Here is a 17,348-nt window from a genome sequence, read left to right on the forward strand (position 1 = left end):
AAGAGAGACAAAGTGAGAGCGAGACAGACAGAGAGATCAACTCTCTCTGGACATGGATGGATCATACTGTTTTTTTCTCTCTTTCTCTCTCTCTCTCTCTCTCTTATCTGTTCATTTCTCTTTCAGACAGACCTAGACTCTATGTGTTGTAAGTGTGTGTGTGTGTGTGTGCGCGAGTGTGTGTGTATGCGTATATGTGTGTGTGTTTGAAGCTTTAAAGGCAGAGCAGCATTAAAAGTAGGGTAGCTGTGCTTGGTCCTGCTAAGGCTTGAAATAGAATACCTAATAAAAACCCGCACAGAACTCTATAGAACAAACACCCAGTGGGTGCCTATGCGTATATGCGTGTGTATATGTGCGTATATGTGTGTGTGTGTTTGGTTTTACTGTCTTTGTCGGACCCAAATATTTGCGTATATATATTTTTGTCAGGAAGAGATAAAAAAAAAAACTGTGGGGACATTCAGTTTTTCCCCTGGGAGAGAGAGAGAGGTATACACATAATTTATCTTACGGTTAAGTCAACGGACATCCTCTTGAGTACTAAAAACACTGTTTTTTCCTGAGTTTTTGAGGTTAGGAAAATAAAATGACTAATGTGATCAACCCACCCAGAAAGAACAAGGCCAATTCTGTCTCTTTCTCTGACTCTGCCCGCTGATGCCAAGCAGTATGAGTGAATGAGGAATGCTCTTTTTTACTGGCTTTACTGCCTTCATGTTTATAGAGTTTAATAGTAGAGTAAAGAATCACAAATCAGTGTGGATCAGATTAGAGTGTAGATCAGATTACAGTTACATACAAGAAGTGTGCCTGCGTCTCTGCACGTGTGTGAGTGCTCCTCTCATTAAGCCTGGTCTAAGATCAAAGTACACAGTCTCTATCACTGTGCAGCAGTCAAGCTTTTAAAGGCTGGAGCACAGTGTGTCTGCAGAGTCGGGGCATATTACACTGGTGAGGTGCTCCACGGAGAGACGCTAACTTCTCCAAAAACCGCAGACGCTGTGTCTGCTATAAACCAGGACTTACCGCTGGAGGCGTTTCAGAGTGTGCTGTACGTTACATCATCTCATATAGATGCTGAATATCACTTACAACTGCACTGTTTCCTCTCTGCCTCTCTGCTGCTGCTGTAAACCTTCCAGATTTTTAATAGCAGGGCCAAGAAACACTGCAGCTGCTACTGGAGAGCCTTACAGATAATTTATAGATCACTCAGACTCTTGATGCTTGGTGAAAACTGTCCAGAGACACGTTCAGATAAAGCACATGCAGGAGACATATCCTTTACAGCTCTGGAAAAAATATAAGAGACCACTTCAGTTTCTGAATCAGTTTCTCTGATTTTGCTATTTATAGGTTTATGCTTGAGTAAAATGAACATTGTTGTTTTATTCTATAAACTACGGACAGCATTTCTCCCAAATTCCGGATAAAAATACTGTCATTTAGAGTATTCATTTGCAGAAAATGAGAAATGACTGAAAAAAAAAAAAAAAAGTTGCAGAGCTTTCAGACCTCAAACAATGCAATGAAAACAAGTTCATATTCATAAAGTTTCATAAAGAGTTCAGAAATCAATAAAGAGTTCAGAAATCAATATTTGGAGGAATAACCCTGGTTTTTAATCACAGTTTTTATGCATCTTGGCATGTTCTCCTCCACCAGTCTTACACACTGCTTTTGGATAACTTTATGCCACTGAAGCAGTTCAGCTTGGTTTGATGCCTTGTGATCATCCATCTTCCTCTTGATTATATTCTAGAGTTTTTTTTATTTAATTCCACCTTCTGTTGTCTTTGGAGACATTGAAAAAACATTGAAAAAAATCCTGCCCGAAGTCTGTCTAAAATCCACCTGTCAGAAGCTTAAACCAGCTCAATATGGCCACAAATGTTCATGACACAGTCAATTTAAATTTTTATGATGATTTGCAATTGAGGCTTTTTTACAGCCACAATAAATATAAAAGTAGGCCAGAAAACACAACCCTCGTTATTTGAATTTTTTGCAGGAAAACCACAAACTTGGGAAAAAAATAAGAAAAGAAATCAAAAGTGCATAGAAATAATACAAAGAAATAAGACATACATTTCCCTCTCAATAAAAACATATTACAAAAAACTTCCTCACATTGAAACGGATTGAAACTTTTTTTTTTTCAAAACATGATTAAATTCAAAGTAATATTACCTGTTAATATTTTCTCAAATAAAGACATATTTAAGTAGGAATTCCTAATGATCAGTGTTTATTGTTGATGTAAAAGTTGGGGCTGTGTACAGCATCGTGTCCATGTATATGTGTGTAACGGGCTGGGGTGTATGCATGCTAAGCTCCTCCGTTGCCAAGATAGCAATGAATGTCTGACTGTTGACTGTATTTAGGGTTCAAATAAGTGAGTGGCGCACCTGTGTTTTTTAATTGCAGAGATAGCAGTACAGCAGAAATTTATCTGAACACTCTTCACTTTCAGACCACCACACCCATCAGTGTAGACACAGGCACAGGGCATGAAGATAGACTGCTCGCAATGTGTAAGATAGCAATGAGCATCACCACATGCATTGCACAGGGTGTAAGATAGGACCCCTATCGTCTAATTAGACGATATTATTATCGTTTATTTTTGCTCTTTTGTATTTTTGATTTTTGTCGCAAACTTTGGGTTAGTTTGTTGTTTTTTGGTTGACGGCTGGTTTCATGGAACACATTCAGGACAAAGCTAAAAAACACATTGATCGGAAAGGTTCTGAATGGAAATCTCATGCTGAATTAGATGTGACCGCTCGCCTGCTACCGTGTCGCAACGCTGTTGACTATGGAAGCAGATGATGTAATAACACATTGATGCATTGATGTATGCTAAACGTGCTCAGTTCATTTCATTGGCAAGTCTGAAATGCACTGCTAACACTGGCTAGCAGCACCACAGCCGCGTGCTCAGCCAAACTCTTTTGTTATATAATGGTCGCTGATTGGAAAATCCGATTGTGTTGCCAGTTTGTAATCAATTGACCCAACGCTCCTTACCTCCGACTGGACATATGAGAGGAACTAGACGGTCACATGGTAAGAGTTGATTTGTCAGTCTGTGTCTTTGTACAGTCCGAAAACAGAAAATTGATTGTGCTTGCTAGGTGCCTAAAGATGAAAAACAAATGTTTCTCTTATCTTACAAGCTTTGAGAACTGTTTGTGACTGTGCAGTCTTGATCTTCTCAGCATCTAACAGCACATCCTGAATTATTGAAGTAATGTCAGATATGGTTGTTATTGCACGGCGTGCTGTGCTGTTGCCTTGCTGTCCGTTTTCATTCTGAAATAATGGTTGTTTTGTGGGTTTAGTCTCGCAGCGCATTTATGAAATATTATGAGGCGATATGAGTTGAAACGTTGGTAGAGCTTCTTCTTCTTTATTATATTTCACATTTTTATCCCATCCCCCCCCCCCCCCCCCCCCATTTGCAAGGCCAATTACCCAACCCACTCATTAGGACTCCCCCTATTAGTAGTGATGCCCCAACACACCAGGAGAGCAAAAACTAGCATATGCCTCCTCCGACCACCTCTTTTCAAACTGCTGGTGATGCAGCATTGCCTCTCGGAGGAAAGCACAGCAACTAGGTTCTGATACATCAGCTTACAGGCGCCTTGTGCTGAGCGACATCACCCTTTGGAGTGATGTGGGGAGAGGGTATTATCTATGTTATCTACCCACCCACAGAGAGCCAAACCAATTGTGCCTGCTCAGGGCCCTGGCAGCTGATGGCAAGCTGCATGAACAGGATTTGAATCTGCAATCTCATGGCAGCGCTTAGCCCAATGAACATCTCAGAGCCCATTGGTAAAGCTTCTTAGGGATGCATTTATTATTATATATATATATAATCAAAGTATGAAAAGTATTTACATTGGTTACACAGGTAGAAGTAAAGATACTGGGGTTTAAATGTAAATAAATATTTATATAAATATAAAGTGTAAAGAAAAAGTGTAAAAGTACTTAAAGTCGCAAAACTACCTAAAGTATAAAAGTAAAAGTAATGTTAGGGGGGAAAAATGGCATTAAGGAAAAAAGCTTAGTTGACGCCGCAGGGTCCTATAGAGCACTACTAAGTTGAGTAAAGTTAAGCTAACCTAACAAAACTGTTATTCTTAAAAAAAGAAATAAATGTTTTCTTTTAAAGTCAAATGAGCGCTGGATGTTAAAAAAAAAACGTTTTAATTTCCGTTCACTTCCGTTCATTTAGAGTAATCTTAGATTTCCAGATTTCCACTAAGGCTGGGTGCAGCAGCAGTAGCATTAGCGGTTAACCACTAGTAAATGCCGCTTGACAGTACAATGCATTATAAATACATTCATAAAGATGGATACATTCTCATAGTTTAAGGTTTCCGTTTAGTTTTCTTAAACGGTGGATTCATTAAAGCGAATATTAACTTTCTGTATTTCTTGGCCAGGCATCAAATATCTCGGAGAAACTCACAGAGCTTTTATCCTCTGTCCTGACCTTTTTTCCCAGCATTTTACCTTTTTTAGACACCATTTTGTTTGTGTTCTGTATTTGTTGCTCGCATCCTTGTCTGCACACAAACACACACGAGAGTCTATTTTTCGGATCGCTGCACTCCTGATCACTCTGGGGGATGAAACGATTCCTCAGTGAGTCAACAGACTTTTTTAGCTCCACTCAGAGTTGCATATAAAAAAGAGCAAATGAAGGGAGGTGAGTTTAGCCTGTGGGCAGAAGTCTGTGATATTGAGGATGCTGGAGTTACACAACTGTTCAGCTGAGTAATACTTGCTTAGTAAAATACTGAACATTTAACCAGCGGTTGTTGGTTTAGGATTTGTCCACACTCTTAAATAGCTGAAGCTTAGCCAGGGTGTACTTTTAGGGTACACTGTGTTTCCTTTTTTTGGGGAAAAATTGTGTTATTGTATGCAAAAGAGCTGCGTTCACATTAACAGCCTGAAGTGACTCAAATACAATTTTTGACTTTAATGTGACACAGTTCTAATTTTTGCTAGAAATTGGACTGGGCTGCCCCCACAATTTACAATAATAAAGTTCTGTTCCATCCATATCTATCCGTAACCTTAAAGAGAACATGCAAAAATACTGAAAAAATAATAGCAGAGTACAGACAGGAGACTCCATCCATATCTGTAAACTTTAAGAGAACATGCAAAAATACAGACAAAATATATCAGAGTATGGAAAGAAGGCTCTGTCCGTATCTGTAAGATTTAAGAGAAAATGCACAAATTTGGGCAAAATAAAAGCAGAGTACAGACAGAACACACTACACAGTCTATCCGGAATTCGTAATTGTTAAGAGAACATGCACAAATTTGGGCAAAATGTACAGGCAGAAGGTTCCATCAGTGTCAAAAAGCTTTAAAGGAAACATACACAAATACAGACAAGATAAAAGTAGAGTATGGACAGAAGCCTATTCATAAGGTTTAGAAAAAATTGTGCGAATTCGGACGAAATGAAAGCAGAGTACAGAGAGAAGCTTATATCTGTATCCATAAACTTTAGAAAAATGTACAAATTTAAGCAGAATGAAAGCAGAATATAAAGAGAAGCCTCCAAATCCACAAGTTAACATGCGCAAACACGGACAAAATGAAAGCAAAGAATATACAGAAGCCTCTATCCGTATCTTTAAGGTTTTGGATAATGTGCAAATATGTGCAAAATGAAAGCAGAGTATGGACAGAAGCTAATATCTGCAAGCCTAAGATTTGGGATAGTGTACAGATTTGTGCAGAATATAAACAGGGTACGGACAGAAACTTCTGTCTTTTTCTACAAGGTAACGTGCAAATACGGACAAAATGAAAGCAGAGAATTGACAAAAGCATCTTTCCGTATCCATATGGTTTGGGATATAATGTACCAATTCGGGCAAAATGAAAGCAGAGTACGGACAGAAGTCTCTATCCATATCTGGAAGGTTTAGGTGGACTTGCACAAATACAGACAAAATGAAAGCAGGGTATGGACAGAAATCTCTATCCATATTGGTAAGATAACATGAGCAAATACAGACAAAATGAAAACAGGGTATGGACATAAGTGTTTTTCCATATTAATAAGGTAACACGAGCAAATACAGACAAAATGAAAGCTGAGAATGGACAGAAGCATCTTTTTATATCTATACGAGATGCAGAGATACAGACAAAATAAAAGCAGAATACAGACGGAAGGCTCTATCCATATCTATAAGGTTTAGGAGAACATGCACAAATACAGACAAATTTAAAGCAGATTACGGACAGAAGTCCCTATCCGTATCCATAAAGTTTAGGAAATCATGCACAAATACGGACAAAATGAAAGCAGAGTATGGACAGAAGCATCTTTCCGTATCTGTAAGGTTTAGGATAACATGCAAATTCAGGCAAAATATAATCAGAGTACAGACAGAAGGCTCTGTCCCTATCTTTAAGATTCAAGAAAACATGCACACATATGGACAAAATGGACATAGAGAACAGACAGAAGGCAAGAACATGTAAAAATACAGACAGATTCGGACAGATTTAGTTTAGTTTTTGTATTTAACCCTGAGCTTCAACAAACAAAGAGTGTCCTCTAACACGAGGATATTTTGAATCAGGGTTGAAACATTCTTTGACATTTGATCATTTGTTCTTTAATATAGATCTACTGCACTTTCATCCTGCAGTGGCACCTATTTGAGTTTTTTTTATATATTCAAAAGTCTATCATTTTTAATCATGCTTTTATTTCCTGTATTTGTTCTGTTTCTGTGTTTCATTTCTTTTTACAGCTTTGAATGTTTCTCTTTACTATGCAGAAGAAAAAGAGAAAAGAAAAACTTCCCTTGCCTGACAGTTTAACCTTCAAATAATCTCAGACTTCAGTGGACTGAAGAGAGAAAGTTTCTCTAAACCCGTTCTGTCTCTGTGTTTCTCATATCCTCTGGAAAGATCCCACCAGAGCACATTTTATTCAAATCAGGGTGCAGGCAGTTCATTGGATGCTGCTGCACAGTCTCTGTTCTTCTGCATGTTCCATGTATGAGTTTGTGTGTGTGTGTGAGCATGTATGTGTGTGAAATGCATCAAAAAATAGCACAGCAGCTGAACTTCTTTATTCAAGGGTCTGACTCTGAGAAACAAAAGCTAATGCATTTTGCATGCGCCCCCACTTTCATCCGCATCCCAGCGCTCGAGCGAGAGAAAAGATAGAAACGAGAGACAGAATCAACAGTCGGTCCTCTGTCAGAGACAGGTCATTAAACGGTATCAAATTCACCAGTCAGCTAAAGAGCGGAAACAAACCTCACCGTTTTGGGGACGTTTCTGCCAGACGAGCGACTTCAAACCGCGCAGAGAAGCTCAGAAGTCAGGCCTGGAAAGTTACGTGAAAGTGGAAAAGCTCTTTGTTAGCATGTTTTACAGCAGCAGTAAAGCACTGTGTTTTCTCTCTCTCTCTCTCTCTCTCTCTCTGTCTCTCTGTAGGATTGGGGATCTGCAGGCCGGTCAGAGGAAACGTGTGTCCAGCGATAGTTCAATTACCGAAGCCCTGACCCACAGCGACTCACTCAGAACCACCAAACCAGCACTCTGCAGGTTAGACACACACACTCACACTCAGAGCATGTCTGATACAGTAGGCCCTATCGTACATCCTAATCACGGAGCATCGTGATGGTTTGTTTGCTATCTTAAACCCCATCAACAGAATAGATTTCAGGCCTTGTGCCTGCGCTGTTAAAATAGCGACAGAGTTTAGGAATAAATCTACACTGGTGAGTGTGGTGATCTGGAAGTGAGGTGTGTTCAGGTAAACTTCTGGTGTGTTGCTGCAGTATTTTAGCAGCGGAAAAAAAGCACAGGTGCGCCACGCCACTGACTGAAATGAACCCAGACAACAGTCAATCATCAAAGCCCCTTCATATAGATGCGCCAGAATAAAGAATAAAATAACATTGCTGTTCCCTTAAATGAGCTGCTAGTGCACCAGCATAAACACTAAGGTCAATATCCTCTGCTGAGACCCACAAAGCGCCACACTGTTAAGAAACGAACGTACCAAAGTCAGAGCTCACCTGGCTCTTAAAGGGAATGATATCTGGCACACTGATTGGTTTATTTCATGTTGCGCCCAACAGACACTCATGATTACTTAAGAGAATTAGTACATGCCATTTGCATGTTTTGAGCTGCTCAAAGCTATTTTTTTTTAGTCTTAATGATACCAAAGACACACCGGCACACCAATCTGCAATTGACCACTAAATAGGGCCCAGTGTCTATTTCATACATAAGATAGAATATATTAAAAAAACTTCTTGTAAGAATAGAGACAGTTACTCTAAAAAAATTGAATAAATTCCCTTTTTAATCCCCTTCATTTTGGTATAAACAAGGAATACGCATCTGTCCCAATACTTTTGTCCATATTAAATATTCTGAGGGCAAAAAATATAGACTCTGTCTCAACAAGCTGTAAAAACCTAAAATGTAGACATTTTGTTATTATTTTTTATGCTTTATAGATAATTTTAGGTTTTTTTTTTTTTGCACTAACCTTCCATACATCATGGGATAACCCCTGTGAGAAATTATCCTGTGAGATCATCATTCTATCATCTTGATTTCCAAATAAAATGCTAAATTTATTGATGGTCAGTGATGGTTTGGAGAGACATGTCATCTGCTGGTGTTTTATATCAAGTCTAAAGTCAGTGCAGTGTTTTTCCACAAAATCTTATAGCACTCATGCTTCCCTCTGCTGATAACTTTTATGGAGATGAGGATTTCATTTTCTAGCAGGACTTGGCACACTGCGGAAAGTATCAATTTGTTCTTATATAATATTTACATTTTCTGAGATACTGATTTTTTTTTGTTTTTATTAACTATAAGCCAGAATCATCAACAACAACAAAAAAACGCTTAAAATAGATCACTCTGTGTGTAATACATCTATATAATAATGTATATGAGTTTCACATTTTGAACTGAATAACTAAAATAAAGTAATTTTTTAAAGATATATATATTTTTTTAGATATACTACTGTCTTATTTATATTTGTTATTGCTCTAATATTAGTTTTGTGCTTTGTGTGATCAAAAATAAATATGGCCACATTTCACACAGCCTCTTTACACTCTTTAATCTAATATGTATTTGGTGCAGATATTTACACAACACACACTCTTTTAAACAAAATACGAGGCAGCACAAGCCTGCATACACTGTTAAAAAATAGTGTACAGTATAAAGATCTCTCCTAGGTTAGTGAATGACGATGTTTTTATAGATAGGATGCTGTACTTTTGTGTGTGTGTGTTCTATGCTTGTGGCTAGCAGGCTTTTTCAGGCAGTGGCGGTGTTTGAAATGCATTCAGTTTCATTTACCATGTGTAAATTCATCCTCCATGCTTTCTGTGTGTGTGTGTGTGTGTGTGCGCATGTGTGTGTGTGTGTGCACGTGTGCATGTATGTGGGGCTGCTCTTATATAAAACTCAGGAGCTGTTGCACAATCTCTCTGAGATTCTTGCACGAGTCTTGCATGGTAAAACTCAGTTACAAAAGTTACCAAATTGACAGAGTTTAACACACCTACATTCTTTAAAATGAGGCTGCTGCTACAAAGGGTTCTTTGAGAGATGCTGTAGAGGAACCAACATTTGATTTAATGAAGAAGAATAATGATTGTGAAATAGATGTATGCTTAGGTCTAAAAAGGGCAGGACAATATTTTTTTCAGCAATATTTATTATTATTTATAATTGATTTATTATTTATTTATTTAGCAATAAATATTTTGTAGTTATTTTTGACACATTGTCAGTATTTTTGTATCACTGAGCCCTCTGCTCCATGCTAGTATAGTGTATAGTTATGATACATATATATCAAAAAGCAGAACTTTTACCCTATTGGACTAGTACAGTGACATCATTCTGTTATCAAAAATCAGCTATTAATTCAGCTTGGTAAAATAACAGTTAGCATCACCAGATAACCGTTAGCCATCTCCATTGTGGCTTATACGTTATTTCTCTCCTCAAGCCAGATCATATAAAAACATACATACATACACTGGATTATAAGGTGCATTAAGCGACACTATGTATTAAGGAATTTTGCCTCGTTTTCCTTTTACTTTAGCAGTCCTGTAAAGCTAAGCTAAGTAAAACTTTTAAAAGTCAAACAAGCACTGGATGTTAATCTACACAGATTCCTCTCCTGAAAGCTGTTTATTTGGGTGAGTAAAGCGCTTCCGTTTGTTTACAGTAAGATTAGATTTACAGATTTCCGCCAGCCTAAGTCTGGTGCAGCAGCGTTAGCATTAGCAGCTAAGCGCTAGTGCTGTCCGACAGCGCTACACTGAGGAACTCTGAGTGTTCCTGTAAGCCAGGGGGATATTAGCTAGCGGTTCGTCCCACATAGCTTGTTCTAACATGGTAAACATGCAAACTACAGTCTGATAATACTCACCTCTGAACAGCAAAAGAGCTAGCGCTTAACGAGGTTAGTGGCTAATGCTAATACTAATTTTGCTGGAGAAACCTCACTGAAACTCCTGTATAACGCTGTACTTCAGCAGAGTTCCTTTACTGCTCCTTACAACCTGACTGGTAGAATTCATACATAAGGCGCACTGATGATTTTTGAGAAGATTAGAGGATTTTCAGTGTCTCTTATAGCACATAAAAATACGGTATTAGCAAATAATAAAGAACATACAGGGTTTTTTTGGACATTTGGACGTTATTTTATTTGGATGTTATTTATTTGAACTATTAATGAGGCTGTATTTACTCTGCATGACATATTCATGCATCCTAGGATCTCCTGAAAATAATAATGTCATTTTAATTACATTTAAGGTACAAATAGTGGTGTGGTTGGAAACTCGTCTTACGAGACGAGACACAATAGTTCCCAAAAAAAAAGACGACAAGATTTTTAAATATTTTGTAAATAATCATATCGTAATTGATGTCACTCAATTTTTACTCTAAAAATGAGTTATGTATGATTTATCATATGCTTTAAAATAGAGATCAGTATCCAAATACTGCAGCCAGGATTTTTTAAACTAATTAATTGGGCGTAATTATGTACACAACAGGAGCTGACTTTATACTTTTCATATGGATAGCCATGGTGATATATATTTTTAAGAGAACCTTCAAGAGAACATATTTTTCTTATGTTCTCTGGCATCTCTCAGAGAACCCACAGTATTGTAGAATCTTTATTATGATGAGTGAATCCGTTCATGCAGAACTTAATATTGAAATGTCATTTTTCCAGCCTGTTTGTCTTCATATCAGTATCTTCTGCTTACTCCTCCATTTCCCGGTAACCGTCGTCTTTAAGAGATACAGGAAGAATTCAATCTGGCGGAAGTCTACAGAAGTTATCGGCTCACTGATAGTAACAGATAATTCATTTCCCCGCTGGATCGGAGCGGCGGGGAGGAAATTTCAGCCTCAAAATGGAATCAGGCATGAAATATAAAGATGTTAGGAGGGTCTTTGATATTGAGGTGGCGAGTGTGGCAGGCAGAGTGATGAGGAAGCGGCTGCCTCAGACAATTCACCGCTTCCTGCTCCCTAAATACAATACAGGGACTCACGGAGCGAGGCGGACGTCCTGCGGGACACAAAGGGGAAAATGGAAAACGGGGGGAAAAGTAACCGAGCACATGTCCGGCCCCCGAAAGGCCACGCACACTTCTCCGCTCGACACGTATTCGCTTATTGTGAGAGCTCTCGCTGCGCCAGAGAGCTCGATTAGCTGCTGCCGTCTAGCTTAGATAGTAGAATCCTCCCACACATCAGAATGAGGGATGATACTACAGCTAATCTCTGTCTACAGCACGTACAGTACAGAATCAGATTATCAGTCAGCTTTCAGTTACTGAAGCTGAATTCTGGAGCTCTGTGAGAGACCTACGAGCACTTAAAGCTATTATCATAAAATAGATTTATTACTGTGTTCTGCACCATCTCAAGTTTTTTGGGAGGCACTACTCCTACAGTTTTTGAGATAACGACACCATTCCCACATTCCCGCTTTACACTCCAGAAAAGTGATCTTGTACGTAGACCTTGGATGAGTTCAATCAGTGCAGTATTCTCACAGAAAGATGATATTTCATATTATTTTCATCATTTATTCCTCCTTAACACTGAAACTTAATGGAATATAATGGAAATAATGGAACTTTTTTCATATATATATTTATATATTTGGTGGAATAACTGTTTTTAATCACAGTTTTCAGGCATCTTTGCATGTTCTCCTCCACCAGTCTTACACACTGCTTTTGTATAACTTTATGCCACTCCTGGTGCAGAAATTCAAGCTGTTCTTGATTATATTCCAGATGTTTACAATTTAGCCATCACTTGCTACATCTGTTGCTACCCACCTTACCAACCACCTACGGTGCAGTTTATCATCCATCTTAATACATTGAACCACACAATTAATCTTTACATATTTTTCCATAAACGTTTTATATTACATCAAATCTATTTTTACATCATAGTTTTGCTACCTGAGTAAAGTCATTTATTGAGTAGGTTTTTTTTTATAGTTTTAAGTGCTAGTTTGTAAAAAAAAAACAAAAACAAATTAACTCTCTCAATCTTGTGTGTTTTCTCTTATTATTGTCTAGTTTGTTTTTCCTTAGTGTCATTTGTTTATCTCTCTCTCTCCCTCTCTCTCTTTCTCTCTTTCTTATTGTCTCTCTTATTTTTGTTTCTCTCACTTTTTGTCTTATAATCTCTTCTCTCTCATTTCTCAAACTCTGCTCTTTCTTGCTTTAACTCTCTCTCTTAGTCTTTCAAAGTCTCAGTTTGTTCTCTCATTTTCTCACATGCTATCCTTGTAGGGTCCCTCTTAGAGTTGTGCTTCTCTCTCTCTGCTAAAAAAAATAAAAGTAATTTAGTTTAAAACCTATTTTAGGCCAAATAATGGAATTCCATGTTATTTTATTCATTTTTACACCTAATTTATGTTTGTTTTATTTTTCTCTTATTAATTATCTAATCTATTGTGTTTATTTCCCTTTATATTTCACTTAATTATATTGCAATTATGTTATGGCATTGTGTTTTTAAGCACTTTATCAACATAAAAAATCTAATAAAATAAATGTTTTGGGTTTTTTTAGAAATACAATATACAGCTCTGGAAAAAAAAAGAAACCACTTCAAAATGATCAGTGTCTCTGATTTTACTATTTATAGAATATATATGTCTGAGTAAAATGAACAGTGTGGTTTTATTCTGTGAACTATGGACAACGTTTCTCCAAATACAAAATATTGTCATTTAAAGCATTTATTGGCAAAAAATGTGTTTATATTCATTTAGAAACAGCAGTACTGATGTTGTAACTCAGGAAGAGTTCAGAAAACAATATTTGGTGGAATAATCACAACTTTTATGTGTCTTGGCATGCTCTCCACCACCAGTCGTACACACTGCTTTTGGGTGCCCATCTTTGCACTTCTGCTTTGCTTTGTTTTCCTCTTTCCTCTTGATTACAGTAAAGAGGTAAACATTTTTATTTAGAGTTTGGGAGAAGTGTTGTCCAAAGTTCATTTTACTCAAACATATACCTATAAATAGCAAAACAAAAAAAAGATTATTTTGAACTGGTCTCTTAATTTTTTCCAGAGCTGTATTTAAACCTTACATTATTAAATTATTAATAATAGTACTAGTAGTAGTACAGTTTGTATATTGTAGTTGCATGGTGCTAATTAGCTTGTATTATGTTGTCAGACTGAGGCAGGCCTGGTTAGTGTTGATTATGGCTCTTATCAGATTCGTCCAGCTTATTATCCCACACATCATATCTCATCCAGCACTGAGGCCTGCTGATTACATCATATCATATATACACAGAATCAGTGCTCGTCTGGTGTGTGTGTGTGTGTGTTAAACTGTACTGTGTACTTTTACAGACTGTTTAGCACTGTAACTATACATACATTATTACCTATAATACTACTATTAGTCCTTTCTGAGAGATCTCACCTCTGGCTGAACTCACTGCTGTTTCAGGATCAGTCTCCAGTGTTCTCCAGCTGTAGTGAATGGAGCAGTGTAATCTCAGTAGCACAGGGGGGATAACTGAGGATTATATTTTAAGTTTGTTATGATTTATGATTCAGTTTGTCGTTCTTTTGATTAGTTTTTTTGGTTTATTGTTGTTTTGGTTTTGTTGTTTTAAAGGACGGGGGGTGTTCATCGCTCAAACACAACAGCAGCCGATTTCAAACCCGCTCAAGTCAGGTGAGAATTCAGTTCCACTCATTTCTCAGATACAGATACTCTTACCTCCATCACTCATCCCTCCATCACTCTCTCCTTTCTTTTTCTGTTTGGTCTGTTGTCTCTTTTTCTCACTTGTCAGGTTTCCTCAGTCTTATGTCTCACACACTTCTCTCTCTCTTGCTTTAACTTTCTTTCTCAACCTCAATCTCATTTGTTTCTTATATATATTTTTTTTATTATAATTTTTGTTCTGCTATTTTCTAACATGCTATCTTGTAGGGTCATCTTAGTCTTGTTTCTCTCTCTCTCTTTCTCTCTCTTTAATTCTCCTTTCTTTTTTTCTCTCATTGTTGTCAACTTTTTCTTGCTTTATCTTTTTCATTTTCTCCGTCTCTTTCTTTTTCTGTTTTTTCTCTCTCACATGTTGTCTTATAGCCTCTTATCCTCTCATTATTTGTTGAACTCTTTTCTTGTGTTCTCTCTCTCTCTCTCTCTCTCTCTCTCATTCTCTCATTCTCTCTCCTTTTTTTCTCTCTCTCACATGCTGTCTAGCAGTATCTTCTCCTTTCAGTCTTATTTCTCAAACTCTACTCTTTCTTTCTTTATCTCTCTCTCTCTTTCTCTCTTTTAATCTCAGTCTCTTTGTTCTCTCATTTTCTCACATGCTATTTTGTAGGATCTTCTCTTCTCTTTTTCTTCTCTTCTCAGTCTTCTTTCTCAAACTCTACTCTTTCTTTCTTTCTTTCTCCCTCTCTCTTTTGTTCTCTCATTTTTTCACATGCTATGTTGTAGTTTTCTCTCTTTGGTAACGTTGCTCTGTTTCTGTTTCTGCTCTGTGCACGGTGTAGATTGTGGATATTAGTGTTTAAACTTTAAACTTAGCTCACAAATGAGCTTAGCTTTATTCCCTGGGTGGGTTGTTACTGACCGGAGGTCACTGTGGCCGGCGAGCGCTGTTCGTTTTCTGAAGTGAAGTGAACTTTCACTGCCAGCACACAGACAGCAGGGGGACATTTTTGCGGTTATTATTTTTTGCTGGAATGTTCTGTCTCTCATTAGAGTCCAGCTGTTTCTCCTGGCACAAACTCCGAGAGAACAACACACACACGGGCGCACACACACACACATATACACACACACACAAACACACACGCGCACACACACACTCACACACAGCCCAGTGCAGGCCATTAAAGATGAGAGTGATGAGGAGAGTGTCGAGGTTCACATGCCATCCCGCTCTACGCTGCAGCCGCTGCTGTACGGACTCCAGGGACGGTTCTCTCCCCAGTGGAAGTCCACAGTGTGCTGGAGCTGATTGCAGCGGCGGATTCTACACTAGATTGCCAAACTGGATGCATAAAATGAGCCGAGAGATCGCATTTATAGCCTGCTGAATGCTGCTGCTTCAAATCTGTACTGAGAGCCAGATGTACTAAACAATCTGTGCCAGATTTCTGATACAGGAGTCTAATACATGACATTTATAGTAGTGTACATACGCTGTTGGTGCTGATGATTCATTTATAGAATAAGTCTCACAGTTTCACAGCTTTCTTTAATGTGTCATCATTGTTTAATCGTGAATTTGGTCTGTTGCAACTAAATATTGTGATTTATATTTAATAAAAACACCTCCTATTATAAACATAATGAATGTATTAAAGTAACTGTCCTGTTACAAAGCAGTAAAACACACAGTCTTGCCAAAATGAACAGAATAGGATCTAGTAATGTGTCCCATGACTTTTGCCATGTCCCAAAGAAGCTAAAGAACACTGCACTAGCCTGTGGATATTGCATATTGGACATGGATTGGTACCACCACACTGTGCTGTTCATAGTAGGTGGTAATGCTCTATATGACATTCACATAGGTTTCACACTGGTTTCATAGCTAATTTTGAGCAGCCTGGTGGCCAATCTTTATTAATTGCACATTGTACCAGTAAGAGCAGAGTGTGAAGGTTCAGTTAGCAGAGTAAGAGCACAGTTTTGCTCAAAACATTGCAATGCACACAACATTAAAGGTAACATACCAGAGTTAAAAAAAGAACAAATTGTTGATGCACGTCTTGCTGGCGCATCTGTGACAAAGACAGCAAGTCTTTGTGATGTATCAAGAGCCACGGTCTCCAGGGTAATGTCAGCATACCACCAAGAAGGACCAACCACATCCAACAGGATTAACTGTGGATGCTGTAAGAGGAAGCTGTCTGAAAGGGATGTTCGGGTGCTAACCCGGATTGTATCTAAAAATCATAAAACCACGGCTGATCAAATCACGGCAGAATTCAATGTGCACCTCAACTCTCCTGTTTCCACCAGAACTGTCCATCGGGACAGTAAATTATTGTGGTCTAAAGCCAGGTGTTTCAGTTTCATTGTCCAACCCCACAGACAGTAAGTTAATAAAGTAAAACATCTTTACTTTATAAGATATAATAATCAAGCTCTTTATGCAATCTCACTGATTTAACAGATTTAGACTGATTTAATTGCATTATTTATAGCTCTGGGATGCTATTTGCTATTTTTAGAGAGAGCGTCATAGAAACCACTTGAAATACTATGGAAACTACATAGCAACAGCCTAGAAGATACAGAGAGTCGTTTAAGCCCTGCAGCTATTATGTGTTGTTTTTACACTGATTGTGATGTTAAATTTTAGTCATGCCTCCCACTCTCTTCTGCCCTTCATACATAATCATTAGAGGTCAGGTCATAGAGAAATGTGGGAGGAAAGGGTGAATGTATTGGAAATGTGTCTGATATCATATTTAGTTTGATTCTCCAAAACTTTGTATGTGAAACACTGTTTTGTGAAGTGTTTTCTAATTCCTGATTTCTAATATTTAGTTTAAACACATACAGGAAGCCAATAATCTAATCGGAACTATATTGATGTTTATATTAACTACAGATCTACAGAACTTACATCGGTTAACTCACCAGCTTGTAACCAAAAATGGCAGAACAAAGCTTTTTTTAAATGTTCTTTTGGTATTTTGTTTTTCCCCAGTGAAATATTAATACAGAACAA

General features: G+C 37.8%; 1 protein-coding gene across 13 annotated transcripts in view; it reads left to right on the plus strand.

The window, feature by feature from the left end:
• The window catches only part of dgkza (diacylglycerol kinase, zeta a), a 244,352-nt gene that overhangs the window by 185,950 nt on the left and 41,054 nt on the right, over positions 1–17,348 (plus strand). For 12 of the 13 annotated variants that reach the window (XM_049471206.1, XM_049471208.1, XM_049471207.1 and 9 more), the window contains 2 exons: positions 7,507–7,617; positions 14,264–14,323. In XM_049471206.1, coding sequence (XP_049327163.1) covers positions 7,507–7,617; positions 14,264–14,323 — 171 coding nt within the window. The remainder of the gene's footprint in view (positions 1–7,506; positions 7,618–14,263; positions 14,324–17,348) is intronic. The other variant, XM_049471201.1, reaches the window with a different exon arrangement.

Source organism: Astyanax mexicanus, chromosome 23, assembly GCF_023375975.1.
Source record: "Astyanax mexicanus isolate ESR-SI-001 chromosome 23, AstMex3_surface, whole genome shotgun sequence".
Classification (NCBI taxonomy): Eukaryota; Metazoa; Chordata; class Actinopteri; order Characiformes; family Acestrorhamphidae; genus Astyanax; species Astyanax mexicanus.